General features: G+C 38.5%; 1 protein-coding gene across 4 annotated transcripts in view; it reads left to right on the top strand.

Annotated features, from left to right (window-relative positions):
* Positions 1–12,446, top strand: part of NAV3 (neuron navigator 3) — a 580,735-nt gene that overhangs the window by 418,423 nt on the left and 149,866 nt on the right. For all 4 annotated transcript variants that reach the window (XM_061206367.1, XM_061206364.1, XM_061206366.1 and 1 more), the window contains one exon: positions 11,664–11,772. In XM_061206367.1, the coding sequence (XP_061062350.1) occupies positions 11,664–11,772 (109 nt within the window). The remainder of the gene's footprint in view (positions 1–11,663; positions 11,773–12,446) is intronic.

Below are 12,446 nucleotides of genomic sequence, written 5' to 3'. Positions count from 1 at the left end.
AACAAGCCACGTCAGAGACTCTGTCTCCCTCCTTCCCTGCACTTTTCTGTTGTGTTACCCAGGGAAATCCCTTTTTGTACTTAAACAAATGTGAAAAGCATCCCTATTGCATGACCTGTGAGATGCATGACATGTAAAGTTCTATGATACTGTTAAGGAGCAAACTTGAATAGTTCACATTGAAAAGCAGATTTGTTAGGAGGCTTAGCTCTTTACATTTCCTCTCTGCAGTAACTCATTTGAATTTATAAGAACAGTGTCTTCATGACTAAATGGTAGCAGAAGTTAAAAACGTAGTTAAATTGTGTTGTGAAGATAAGTATCAGAAATGCGTTACACAATAAAATGGCATATGCTGGAGAAAACTCAAGACTTTTACAATTTGGAGAACTTTTATCCCTCCAAAGTCTTTATGTATCTCTCTCAAGTTTCCCATTATTTGTCATGTTCTTAGGGAGGAAACTGTGATATTTACCCAATCTGATGATGGTGGTTCTATTAATTATTACAGTCAGGTGATATGCATTATATAATTTGTGACAAAGATCAAGTGAGCTTCTTGCTTCCAGCCTATCCTTAAGATTCATGCCATGACCTCAATATTACAAGTCCAGCTGAATTGATGGTTTAGATTTTACTGCTTTGGCTTGGGTTTTATTCTCTCATTCATTGACAAAAAGAATTTGGCTTCAGAGACCATCCCTTTCATCAAGTGCCAAGAGATCCTGCCAAATGCAAAGTGAGCTTTGTTTTTCATTCCATTGGAATCATTCAGAAAGTTTTTAGATGTTTTTTAATACAAAGGTTCACACATGCCCCTTGTTTTGCATAAGACTGTCTACCAACATGTATGACATTTATTTAATCCACTTTTTAACCTTTATCCACTTTTTAACCTTTAACCTTTTCAACACTGAAAAATGGTGATAGATGCCAGACTGAATCAGAATCAGTGAAGCCAATATGTCATTTGTAATAAAGTAATTAAATAATTGGATGAATTCAGGAAATCATTTTAGAAGTAAGAATTTAAGTTGAACAGAGAGATAAACTAATGGTTACATGTGTTTTTTTCTGACTTCCCAGACTTTATATTGAATAATGGGAAATATTTGGTATTTAAGACCTTTGTAAATGATCACTTATTTTGCCTTTTTCTTGGATGTTTATAAAGATTAAGATGATCAAGCTCAGGTCATTTTAAATCAGTTTAGATCTTTTACTTAAATAGCTACTTTGTAATTCTGTTTACTAAAGAGCTCAAAAGCATTCCTTTTCAGAACATTATAGTAGCTCTACTTTATGTGAGGTCTTGGGTAAATTAGAGCGATTCACATTTTCAGTATTGATTGGGCGTGTTTGTCTCATACACCGAGGCTTCCTCCTCCACCTTGTGTAACATACATTTCTGAGCCTGCGCTCTGGAGCCCGCGAGCCACAACTGCTGAAGCCCGCGCGCCACAACTGCTGAAGCCCGCGCGCCTAGAGCCTGTGCTCCACAGCAAGAGAAGCCACTGCAATGAGAAGCCCGCGCACCACAACGAAGAGTAGCCCCCGTTCGCCGCAACTAGAGGAAGCCTGCGCGCAGCAACAAAGACCCAACACAGCCAAAAATAAAATAAATAAATAATCTATTTTTAAAAAATAAATAAATAAACGATTGAATACAAGTAAGTATAAATACACCCATGTATGAATGTACACCCAAAGCAAGCAGAGATAACTGCCTCTAGAGAAGCAATAATTGGGTTCCCTGCTGTTGTTCAAGGTAAACTTAAGGACCCATGTAGTTGTTCCCAGGGGAAAAACTACTATAACTACAAGTTGACAATATCTTTAAACAAAGAAACAAGCAAAAATGCCCTTTTGGTGCTTTTCTCTGTTCGGGTTATATCTTCAAAATAGCCAGCCCCTCGCTGCTATCTCCACTGGACTTAGTCCCTTCCTAAATTCACCCCTACAGGTGTGTTATACTTTTTGCCCCACTGAATCAGAATGGACCATGTGATTTCATTTGACCAATGACCTGTGAGTGGAAAAATGACATGGGCCATTCTTGAGCAGAAGCTTAGATTTCTTATCTCTTTTTCCCTCTATCATGATATCAACATATCCTAGACTGAAGTTGCTCTTTCAATATGGGTCTTTGTATAAAGGGTACCTGGATCAGAGCTGCAGCCAACATAGAGTAGACATTAATGTGAGCAAAGTGCATCTTTGTTTCTGTAAGCCACTGAAATTTCTAAATCATTTGTAAATACAATATAATGTAGTCCAAGCCAGAATTTCTCAACCTTGGAGCTATCAACATGTAGTCTGCATGATTCTTTGTTTGGGGAGTGGGGTTCCTATCATTATAGGGTGTATAGCAGTATCATTGGCTTCTACTCTCAGATGTCAGAAGCACCACACCCCCCTTTGTGACAACCAAAACTATCTCCTGATACTGCTGAATGTCCCCTCGGGAGGACCCAGTTGAAAACCACTAGTCTCTAGTCTCACCCTAGAAGTTCTCAAAGTGGGGTTCGAGAGCTAGCGGTATCTATATCACCTGGGAATGTGTTAGAGATGCAGAGTCTCAAGCCCCTTTCAGACCGACTGAATGAGTAGAGATGGGGCTGGGGCCCAGCAGGCTACGTTGTATTAAACCCTCGGAGAGGTTCTGAACATTCAAGTTTGAGAACCAGTGGTCTAAGCTGACTGGTACACAAGTATCCTTGTATAAGGAGAGGGCATCATTATTGCTTTCACTTATAATGCTCAAGTTTAACTTTTGATGCCTAAGGCATAAGAATTCCATTCTTTGTGAATCTGTAAGACTTTAGAGGATGCTACATGTGTCCTTTAGTGTAATACATATCAAACACACGAAAGTTTCATAACCTTAACAAATTTACTCTAGTCTTCTAATCTGCTGATTTACCGGATCACAGTAACTCCAAATGAAGAAAAAATCCAAAGTGGGGTAGCATTTTGATCTTTTGAAAAACACTTTATAAAATGATGTTTTTAGAAGGATAATTGTCAGTTTCTATGATTCAGCCTTTGTACCCTCGTTTTATTTAAGCACATTTTATATAAACATAATTTATTTTTGAAGAATGAAGAATTGAGAATCAGTATTCATAATTCACAGGTTTGTTTAATTGCAAAAATTTTTATCACAAATGATTGCCCTTCTTTCCATCTAATTCCCTTTTACATACACCCTTGAGCTTGAGCATAAGGAATAATTAACTTTGCAAAGCAAGTTGTTACCATATGTAAAGGTATAGGCAGTGTACATTATAATGCTAATTTACATAGTTAAGAGACTGAGCATTCCCCCTTAGCTGAAGTTAGCAACAGGAGGTGAAAATTCAGAATTAATTTGATGATATTAGCTCAGAAAACGCTAGGGAATTATATCAATTTAAATGACACAAATATTTTCATCTATTTCTCCATGCTGCCCCCTTTTAGTGAGGAATGTTTATGGGTAGAAAAATCTGAAAAGCTTTTCCTCGATGCTCTTCTCATTAGCTCTCAGTGGTGCATGGTCTCTACTATACCTGATAAGTGTTTTAAAAGTTTTCCTAAAATCAGAATTTCAGGATGGTAATTATAACCAGTACAAGATAAATATAAGAAATTTACCCTTTAGGTTTTCTGCTTTTTATCAAAATGTTAAAGAGCTGATTATATAGTAATAGGTTTATGGAATAGACTAAGAAAAATGCTCTATGTCAGAAAACATAATATACATTTTATGGTTTTTGTCACATCATTATCTTCAACACGCTTGGCCATCAACTTTCAATTATACGCTTTGAGTGAAAATATTCTTTCTCAAAAAGAAAAAAGAAAAAAAACCTTTTGAGGTTTTTTTTTGCGCTATTTTTGTATAGGAATAAATCTTGATTTTTATTGTCAGATTAAGATTGTACTAAATATCTTCAGAATAAAAAGCCCTTGGATTTGTTCTTTAAAAGAGGAGGTGAAGTCTTTCCCTTTAAAGCATTATCTGTCTGCCGGTGGAGAGTGTCATGCTCCGTTTTTTAGGTCCTTTACACTCTTGAATTTGATTTGTGCTTTTACAGCACAAATCCCAACATTCAGAAGACAGATCTGCCTGCTTCAGCTGCCTGCAGCTCTAGAGAATTAGTCTGTCATTCTCAGTGTCGTGGAGTGTGTGTTATGTATGTGAGTGAGTGTGTATGTAGTGTGTGTGTGTGTGTGTGTGTCTCTCCGTATCTGAGGCGGGGTAGCCGAGAGTGATTTAGACATGCATAGGGTTAATCGTGTAGCATCTCATTCAGGCTTGGCTTTGAAACCTGTGGCATGCTAGGCTGGACAGCCGCTTCTGTGCCTCTGTTTTAATTTAGCAGGATGTTTGCTGCCATGGCAGCCAGCAGCATCCACTGCAGCAAGGAAGAGCCATAGATCTGAGAATGCAGGTGGAATACTAAAACACGAGAGGCGCGTGCAGGGCTGGCTTCAGTGCTTAATCTGCTCTTACGGGGCTCTGATGTGGAGGCTCTATATGCTGCACCTTGTCAGTTCCTCTAGAGTAAAGGGCTGCAGACCCAGATAGATCCGTGAAGGGCTGGTGAGAGGCAGGGAAAAAAAGCAAAGCCAGAGACATCGCTGGTGCTTCACTACCTCGCGTTTGGGAATACAGAAGCGATAGAGGGAAATGTGGACCCATCGCCCTGCTGAGACACGTGATTGGATAAAGACTGGAAAACGTAGTTGGCTTCCTGTGCTACTTTTCAGCTGGAGCAGTGTCTTTGATGAACTCTTTTCTGCTTCCGATATATACAAGCAAAATGTTTGTAAGTACTGCTGATGAGGGGCATGACATGGCAAGCTGAATTGTGGGCAACTCATTGATTGTACTATATAGCTCTAGGATCTAACGTGGATGTTTGAGCCTTGCCTGAGCTTTTATTGAAGTGCAAGTGTCAATTAAAACCAAAAGGGCCAGTTGGCATCTCAGTGCAGAAAAGACAATATGAAGTCCAATTGAAAGAGAAGAAGCCGGTAAGGAGAGTCATGCAGCGGCCGGCTGAACTCTCTGTGTTTCAGAGCAAAGTAAGGCCAAAGGGAGCTGGCCTTCAGAAGCAAAAGTCTCTGACCAATCTGTCCCTCACCAGTGAGGGGGAGAGACGACCCACTGTGCGCATTTCCAACTGGTTTGGAAATGCCGCCAAGGCCAGCCAGAGAGAATCCAGCTACGCAGAGAGGCGCTCGCTGTCCAGATTCTTGTCAAGGTCCGTGCAGTCCCTGTACCACACCAGTGGCCCGGGGGCCTGGAACCTGCTGCCCGCCAGCCGTGCAGGCAGGGAGAGCTTAGAAGAGTGGTCTTCCAGAAAAGGCTTGCAAGGTGAGAGTGATGAAGACAGCCGGTCCGAAGAGGAAAATGTGTCCCCCAGGCCTGGCAGCACCGGCAGGGGCTGGGCCGAAGAGGAGGGAGAAAGCTGCCTGCGGGAAGGCACAGCTCTTCTGGACGAGGATGTGATCCTGACAATGCTGGGCGACCTGGAACAGGCCCTTTACACTGACTTGTTAGGTAAGTCGGGTCTGCTCCTAAAAAGGAGGATGGAATTTTCAGAAGCTGCCTCTTTGCCTAAGCCAAATAGCTTCTGTTCTTCTGACTGATGTTTTCCAAACCGTAGTTACTCAAAACAGTTTTAAATTCCTTGTCTCTTGAAATGATTGTCTTCAGAAAGCTGAACTGTGAGAACTCGTTGTAAAGTGTATATGGAGAAAGTAAATAGCAACCACCCGCCCTGGGCATTATTGGCCTGGAGTCTAGTACACTCTAGACATCCATAAATAAGTGTTAACGTTTTAAAACTCCAAATTTGTTTTTTACTTAGTCATTAACGGGGCCTATTTATTCAACTTCCCTCAAGGTGACCTCACCACAGATTTGGAATGAAGAATAAAGAACCTCGTGGGTAAATTTTTTGTACAGTCAAGTTTCTTCTGCTGCCTCAGTGGTGTCTGAATAGAAGGCCTTGTTTGTACCTCGGTGACAAGTACCGTACATTCTAGTTATACTTGAAATGCAGAGGCCTCTTCTGACAGCTTTACTCAATCACTTTTTTTTGAAGTGTTTGGCAAAAAATACTTCTGAGTGTGTACATTATAACTATTTAAATTACTATGTAGATGAGTGTGAACTGATACTTTACAAAGTAGGCCTGTTTGATGACATGATTCTTAGGAGTAACTTCTGATAATAATCTTAGATATGACAATGTCTGAAGTAATTCTTCAGTTTTGCCACCTGCCTGAATAGCTAAACTGTATACGTTTTAATTGTTATATCTAAGTTCAGCGCTCTACTGTAGCATATTTATATCATATGGTGCCTTCTTCAAAAAGTCATAAGCATTAAACCATTGACCACATCCTCTTTTATGTCAGTGTGTATTTCCACAAAGGACTTCATATAGGACTCATTAAATTCGAAAGAATTAAACCAGACCAGTGATCCCTTTGTTTCTGATTCATACAACTGAAGCCAAATATAGGTTTGTTTTTATTCTCTATGTAGACTCTCCTGTTACAAGAGGTTTTATGAGATTTTCTGGAATCTTAGTGAACCAGCTTTAGAAGAAGAAAGCTTAGAGAGACAGCAGAGGTGAATATCGCTCAGTTTTTCTTGTTAGTTTAGCTTTAAAAGAGTAATGTTTCCACAGTTGCGGGAATAGTGATTTCTGAATCTGAATACACCAGGTGCTCAGACACTGAAGATTTACTTCTTCACCATTGTGTGATTTCCGTGATGAACTGCTTCTCATAAAAAAAAAAAAAAAAAAAACCCTGCATACAGTACAAAGGCAAGAGGGGGAGTCTTAATCCTTAAGAATCTTTTTTCGTTTCTTGATCCTCTGAAACGGTAGAATCAAATAATATTTGTCTTTTGCCTTGAAAATGGTGGCATTTATCTTGTTCTAAGTACCTCTTATGTAAGTATTTTCAAAGATATGACCAGAGTAAAGTCCCCTGAAAGCATGTGTTGGTTGTTCTGTTAAATTATAGCATGCTGTGGCTGGGTGTGTATATGACATATGCCTTTTTGTACATAAATAACTTGGAGCATTACTGTCAGAGGGTCATCTCTCAATAGGTGTCTGTGTATTCCATGGTTTTTAAACTGAGCATCTGCTAATTTATTTATGGGATTATTCTCCTTAAGGCTTTTTTCTCCCCCAGCATATGCCAGTATTCAAAGATGCAAATGAGAAAGTAAGAGGAAGAGTTTATTCAAATAGCTCTGATATGAATAATCATATCAGGATAATGAAGCATTGCAATGCAATTCCCTAAGTAATGATGCATGTTAAGTTGGTAAATATATCCAAGCCCACAGCACACAAGAATTGCAGGATTTCTGCTACGTGCTTGACTAGGTTCTGCCTCTGACTCAAAATGGCTTCTTCCAAGTTAGTTGTTAGGCAGAGTTCCCTGAGTTCAACTCTTTATTCTTGGATATCCTAAATAAATCAGACAGACTAGGGTCTGTGCTATAACTATATAGGAGAATATTTAAAAGGTAGTGGTAAAGCTGTTAGCCATATTTTGCTATTTTTCCCCCAAAGTGTCTGGTTTAACCTGATGAGTTGAAAAATTTTCTATCCAACTCACCTTTGGGGTCATCCACAAAATTAGGGTGACTTCTCCAAATAAATCAGGCAGCTGTACTCTAAAAAATAACATTTGTAATATAGCTGGTGTAGAGGACATAATTCTCTGTGAATCAGGTTCATTCATATGTAATTTGATTTCCTCCTAAAAGATGACAAAGGCTGGCAGTGTTCATTACAATGTGTGTAATTAAAGCTTGAAAAGTAAGGGCAGGACCGCACAGATTAAATGGTCCGTCTGCCATTAAGTAAAAACGCAAAAGCACCGAACTGACCCTGTTACTCTGTCCTGATAGAAGAGTTGTTACAAGCAAAGAGAAAGTAGTTTGCACTAATGTTAAAAACTCAAAGCAAATTGCAGCATATGCCATTCTGGAAAATGTGTGTAAGCCCTTACTATTTTGTCTGACAGGAGGCTTCTTTCAGGAATAATAGCTGGCTTTGAGATTATAAAAGTGAAAGGGGATACATTTTTGTGACTAAATTTCTCATGTGCATTTTTCTGCTAACTTTTATTTGTTACTAAATATTTAATGGTATTTGCGCTTTTACATTTGGCCTTTTCACAGTTGTGATTCCCTCCCTGCCCCCATTTCTCTAGACATCTTTTGGATACAAATTTACAGGATATTTCAGGCTTGTGCAATCCTTAGGGGGGTTGTAAGTGCATTTAACTTTATCTTGCCTTTCGTGGGTCATTGAGAACATTTGCTGCAAGAAATTTTGATTTGGTTATTATCTTTCCTGACATGAATGAGGCAGCAATTATGTTTTGCTCAGTAAGTGTTGGGAGGAAAAGGTCCATTTGTCTGATTGTCATGAGTGGTGCAGTGTCATGAGTAGATGTCATGAGGAGAAAAAGCAATGGAGAGAGAGAGAGGTAATGGTTCTGAAACATGAGGGAAGCTGTATAAACAGACAATGGATTCAGCTGGAAGAATCCAAGGATCTAAGATGCCTGTTGGATTGGAAGAAGGAAATTTAAAAGGAGATAAAGAAGGTGTTAAAAAATACTGAGTGAAATGGAATGTCTGAAAATACACTGTTCTTAAAGTTTATGTAAAAAAGATATTGAAAGTAATTCAAATATCAGTGTTACTAATATTATGCAATTGGCAAGTAGTTGAGATGCAGCTTGATTGCAAAGTCAAAGTTCTCCCTAAGGGAAGGGGCTAGGAGATGGGAGATAGGGAACTTGTAATGGTGTATTTTTGGCACTTTTGTAAGGGCAATGACTTGCCTTCCTTACTCCCTCCAATAAAAGTCATCTCAGCACTTTCTCCTTTAAGACTTTTCTCTTACCATCACTTAGAATCTTAGGCTTCTCTACTGTGTGAAATCTTAGATAAACTACTGAATATTAGCTTTAATGTGTCTCCAGTTTGGTCTCATCCTTCACTGTTACTTTTGCCCATTTTAAGTAAAATCTCTTCTTCACCCCTGCCTTTCCTTTGACTGTAATGATATTTTTTTCTGCCCTTCAAGATTTTCATTACAAAGCCTTCTTTTTCTTTCAGCATACTGCCAGATTGTTTGGAAATAAGAGGTAGACTTCTTTCTAGCCATTTCTCAAATATGCTCTGTTATATTTATGAGGAGAAGGATGGGAAGAATTTCCAGAGAAAATATAATTAGAGTCTTAAGGGTTATTAACAGTTCTGAATTTTAAAATAATGTTAATCTATGAGGTTAGAAATTGTATGACTTGAATTAGGGTTAGAAAAGTTTATGCCATGTGCGTGAGGGTACAACATATTCTTATTTCTTTTTTTTAATTTATTTTTTTATTGAAGTATAGTTGATTTACAATGTTGTGTTAATTTCAGGTGTACAGCAAAGTGATTCAGTTATACACACACACACACACACACACATATATATTCTTTTCAGATCATTTTCCCATTATAGGTTATTACTAAATATTGAGTATAGTTCCCTGTGCTATACAGTAAGTCCTTGTTGTTTATCTATTTTATATATAGTAACGTGTATATGTTACTCCCTCCTCTGCCACCTTTCCCCTTTGGTGACCATAAGTTTGTTTTCTCTGTCTGTGAGTCTGTTTCTGTTATGTAAATAAGTTCATTTGTATCATTTTTTTAGATTCCACCTATAAGTGATAGCATATGATATTTGTCTTTCTCTGACCTACTTCACTTAGTATGATAATCTCTAGGTCATCCATGTTGCTACAGATGGCATTATTTCATTCTTTTTTATGGCTGAGTAATATTCCGTGTGTGTGTGTGTGTGTGTGTACACACACACAGGGAAGTTAGGGAAGTTTTTCAGTACTTTCTAAATCTGAAATAATAATACAGTTATTAAGCATATTTCAATCATTCAAATAATTGGTAAATTAAAAGGAAGAGATTTGCAGACTGGCAGCAGAGTGGTGGTTGTTTTGGCAACCATTCAGGATGAAGGATAATGAACAGTGTAGTAATGTTTGGCTGAAGAAGAAATTAGCATTTGTCTTTCTGAGTGGCTGCCATGGTAAAGTGATATAAAATTATTCATTTGGTTTCAGAGCCATTGAGACCCCTGGGTGGAAGTTAAATGGGGGCAAATCATTACTCGTCCTCAGAATTGTTTTTATAATGAGACCTAATTGGCCTAATATTGGAAAGAGTCACCTCTTATTGGAGAGGAGGAAGCCTTTCCGATCTTGGAGGTTTTAGGCAGAGACCCATGGCCACCTCGCTACTGACACAAAGAGTTTTCCCTCATTGGCTGAGAGGTGAGCCAAGACAATCTCTGAAGTCCCCACCAACTCTAAGATTCTATTATAGATGTTAAATGTGTGCATTTGTTGTGTGTGTGTTTTTTAACCTGGCATGAATACTGTGGAAGAAAAATGAACAGGTTGAATATCGACCTGTATTCTTAAAACCGATGGTAGATATGCATCTTGACTTGTCTATGTGACAGTTTTCATACTGGAATTTAATACGTGCCATTTTCTACCTTCACTTTTCCTTCTTTTTTTCTTTTCCTTCCATCCCTTCTGCATTCCTTTCCCTTCCCTACCATCCCCTCCTTTGCCATCCTCTTCCTTTCTTTCTTTCCTATACCTTCTCACCCCTTAATCCATTCATTCCTCTTCCTTCCTTCCCTTGTTTTATTCCTTCTTTCTTTTTATTTAAAATTCCTCATCACTGGACATCCTCCTGAGTCCAAATTGAACAGAATTAACACTATGTTTCCTCTCCTTCCTTTCCATGTTGTTCTTATTATCCAGATTCACCAATTCAATGGCCACTGGCCTGGGAATTATTACATGGCCATAAACAAAATGGTTTAATGGCACCTCTGCCCCCAAATGACAGATAGAGGTTGAACAAGGCCAACAGTTGTCACCCTGGCAGAGCTGTTTATTTTATGTGTAGACTTATTACTGGATTAGATGCCTAAGACTTTATCGGCACTCTGGTGTCACATGTGGATATTTTGGTTCCCTGTAGAAAGTGGAGAAATAATTAAAAATAAAGCTATCCAATTCTTGGATCTTGGTTCATGAGTCTAATAAAATAAAAGACTTAAAAAGATATTGCTTCTATGAGAAAAGGACTCCGTCTGATTCCCCAGAGTATAAATGTATACTTGCTACATAAGTCAAGTTTATCTCAGCTATTCCGAGCACACTTTGAAATAGGTGATTATGAAAGTAATTAGGATCCAAATAGTTTCAGATTTTTAAATTAAGCTTAGAAACATGGAGCACTGTACAGTATATTTCCAAATGACTCTCTCATTTTGCAATGATTAAGGTCATAGACCTACGAAATACTATTGTATTATCGCCACTTCAGATTATTACTTGTAACATTACATTTGTTTCTATTCACATTTTATTTGTAGAAAAAAAATTATAATTTCAGATAATAATAGTCATTTGGAATTTTCTACGTATTATTTTACTTTTGCGAAAAGGAACTCATATCTATATCTATATCTATAATTCAAATTATTCACAGGACAGTAAATGGCATGAATAACAAATTTATTATTATGTTACTTTTCTAGGTGAAGACCCTGAAACAAGAAGAATGAGAACAGTTAAAAACATAGCAGATTTGAGGCAGAATTTAGAAGAGACTATGTCCAGTCTTCGTGGGACCCAGATAAGTCACAGGTCTTCTTCAATTCTGCCTATTTTGGGGCCAATAAAGAAAAAATTACAATTAAGCATTTAACTTCTTGTAATGATAAAGAAGGAATTTTAGTTTTCCTTTACTATTTTCTCACTTAAATTTTTTTTTTTAATATTTATTTATTTATTTATTTATGGCTGTGTTGGGTCTTCGTTTCTGTGCGAGGGCTTTCTCTAGTTGCGGCAAGTGGGGGCCACTCTTCATCGCGGTGCACGGGCCTCTCATTATCGCGGCCTCTCTTGTTGCAGAGAACAGGCTGCAGACGCGCAGGCTCAGTAATTGTGGCTCACGGGCCCAGTTGCTCCGCGGCACGTGGGATCTTCCCAGACCTGGGCTCGAACCCGTGTCCCCTGCATTGGCAGGCAGATTCTCAACCACTGCGCCACCAGGGAAGCCCCACTTAAATTTTATATGACAGTCAACTGGTGACTTCTCAGCCCTACCCAGTGATGTTTTTCTCCTATCCATCTCTTCTTCAATATAATTTCCCATTTAAACTGAATTAGCTACTGAAACTACCACCATCACTGCTAAATGGATTTTCACGCCTGCCTCAAATAACAGTGGTGGAAGTTGTAATTAAAATGCATCTGAGGAGAGGTGGTAGAGAGTCTTTCAAACATAATTGTAGTTAACTTCCAGAAAAGTTCTGGGA

Source organism: Eubalaena glacialis, chromosome 11, assembly GCF_028564815.1.
Source record: "Eubalaena glacialis isolate mEubGla1 chromosome 11, mEubGla1.1.hap2.+ XY, whole genome shotgun sequence".
Classification (NCBI taxonomy): Eukaryota; Metazoa; Chordata; class Mammalia; order Artiodactyla; family Balaenidae; genus Eubalaena; species Eubalaena glacialis.
The sequence above is the reverse complement of the archived record's forward strand: the minus strand, read 5'-3'. Positions and strand labels throughout refer to the sequence as shown.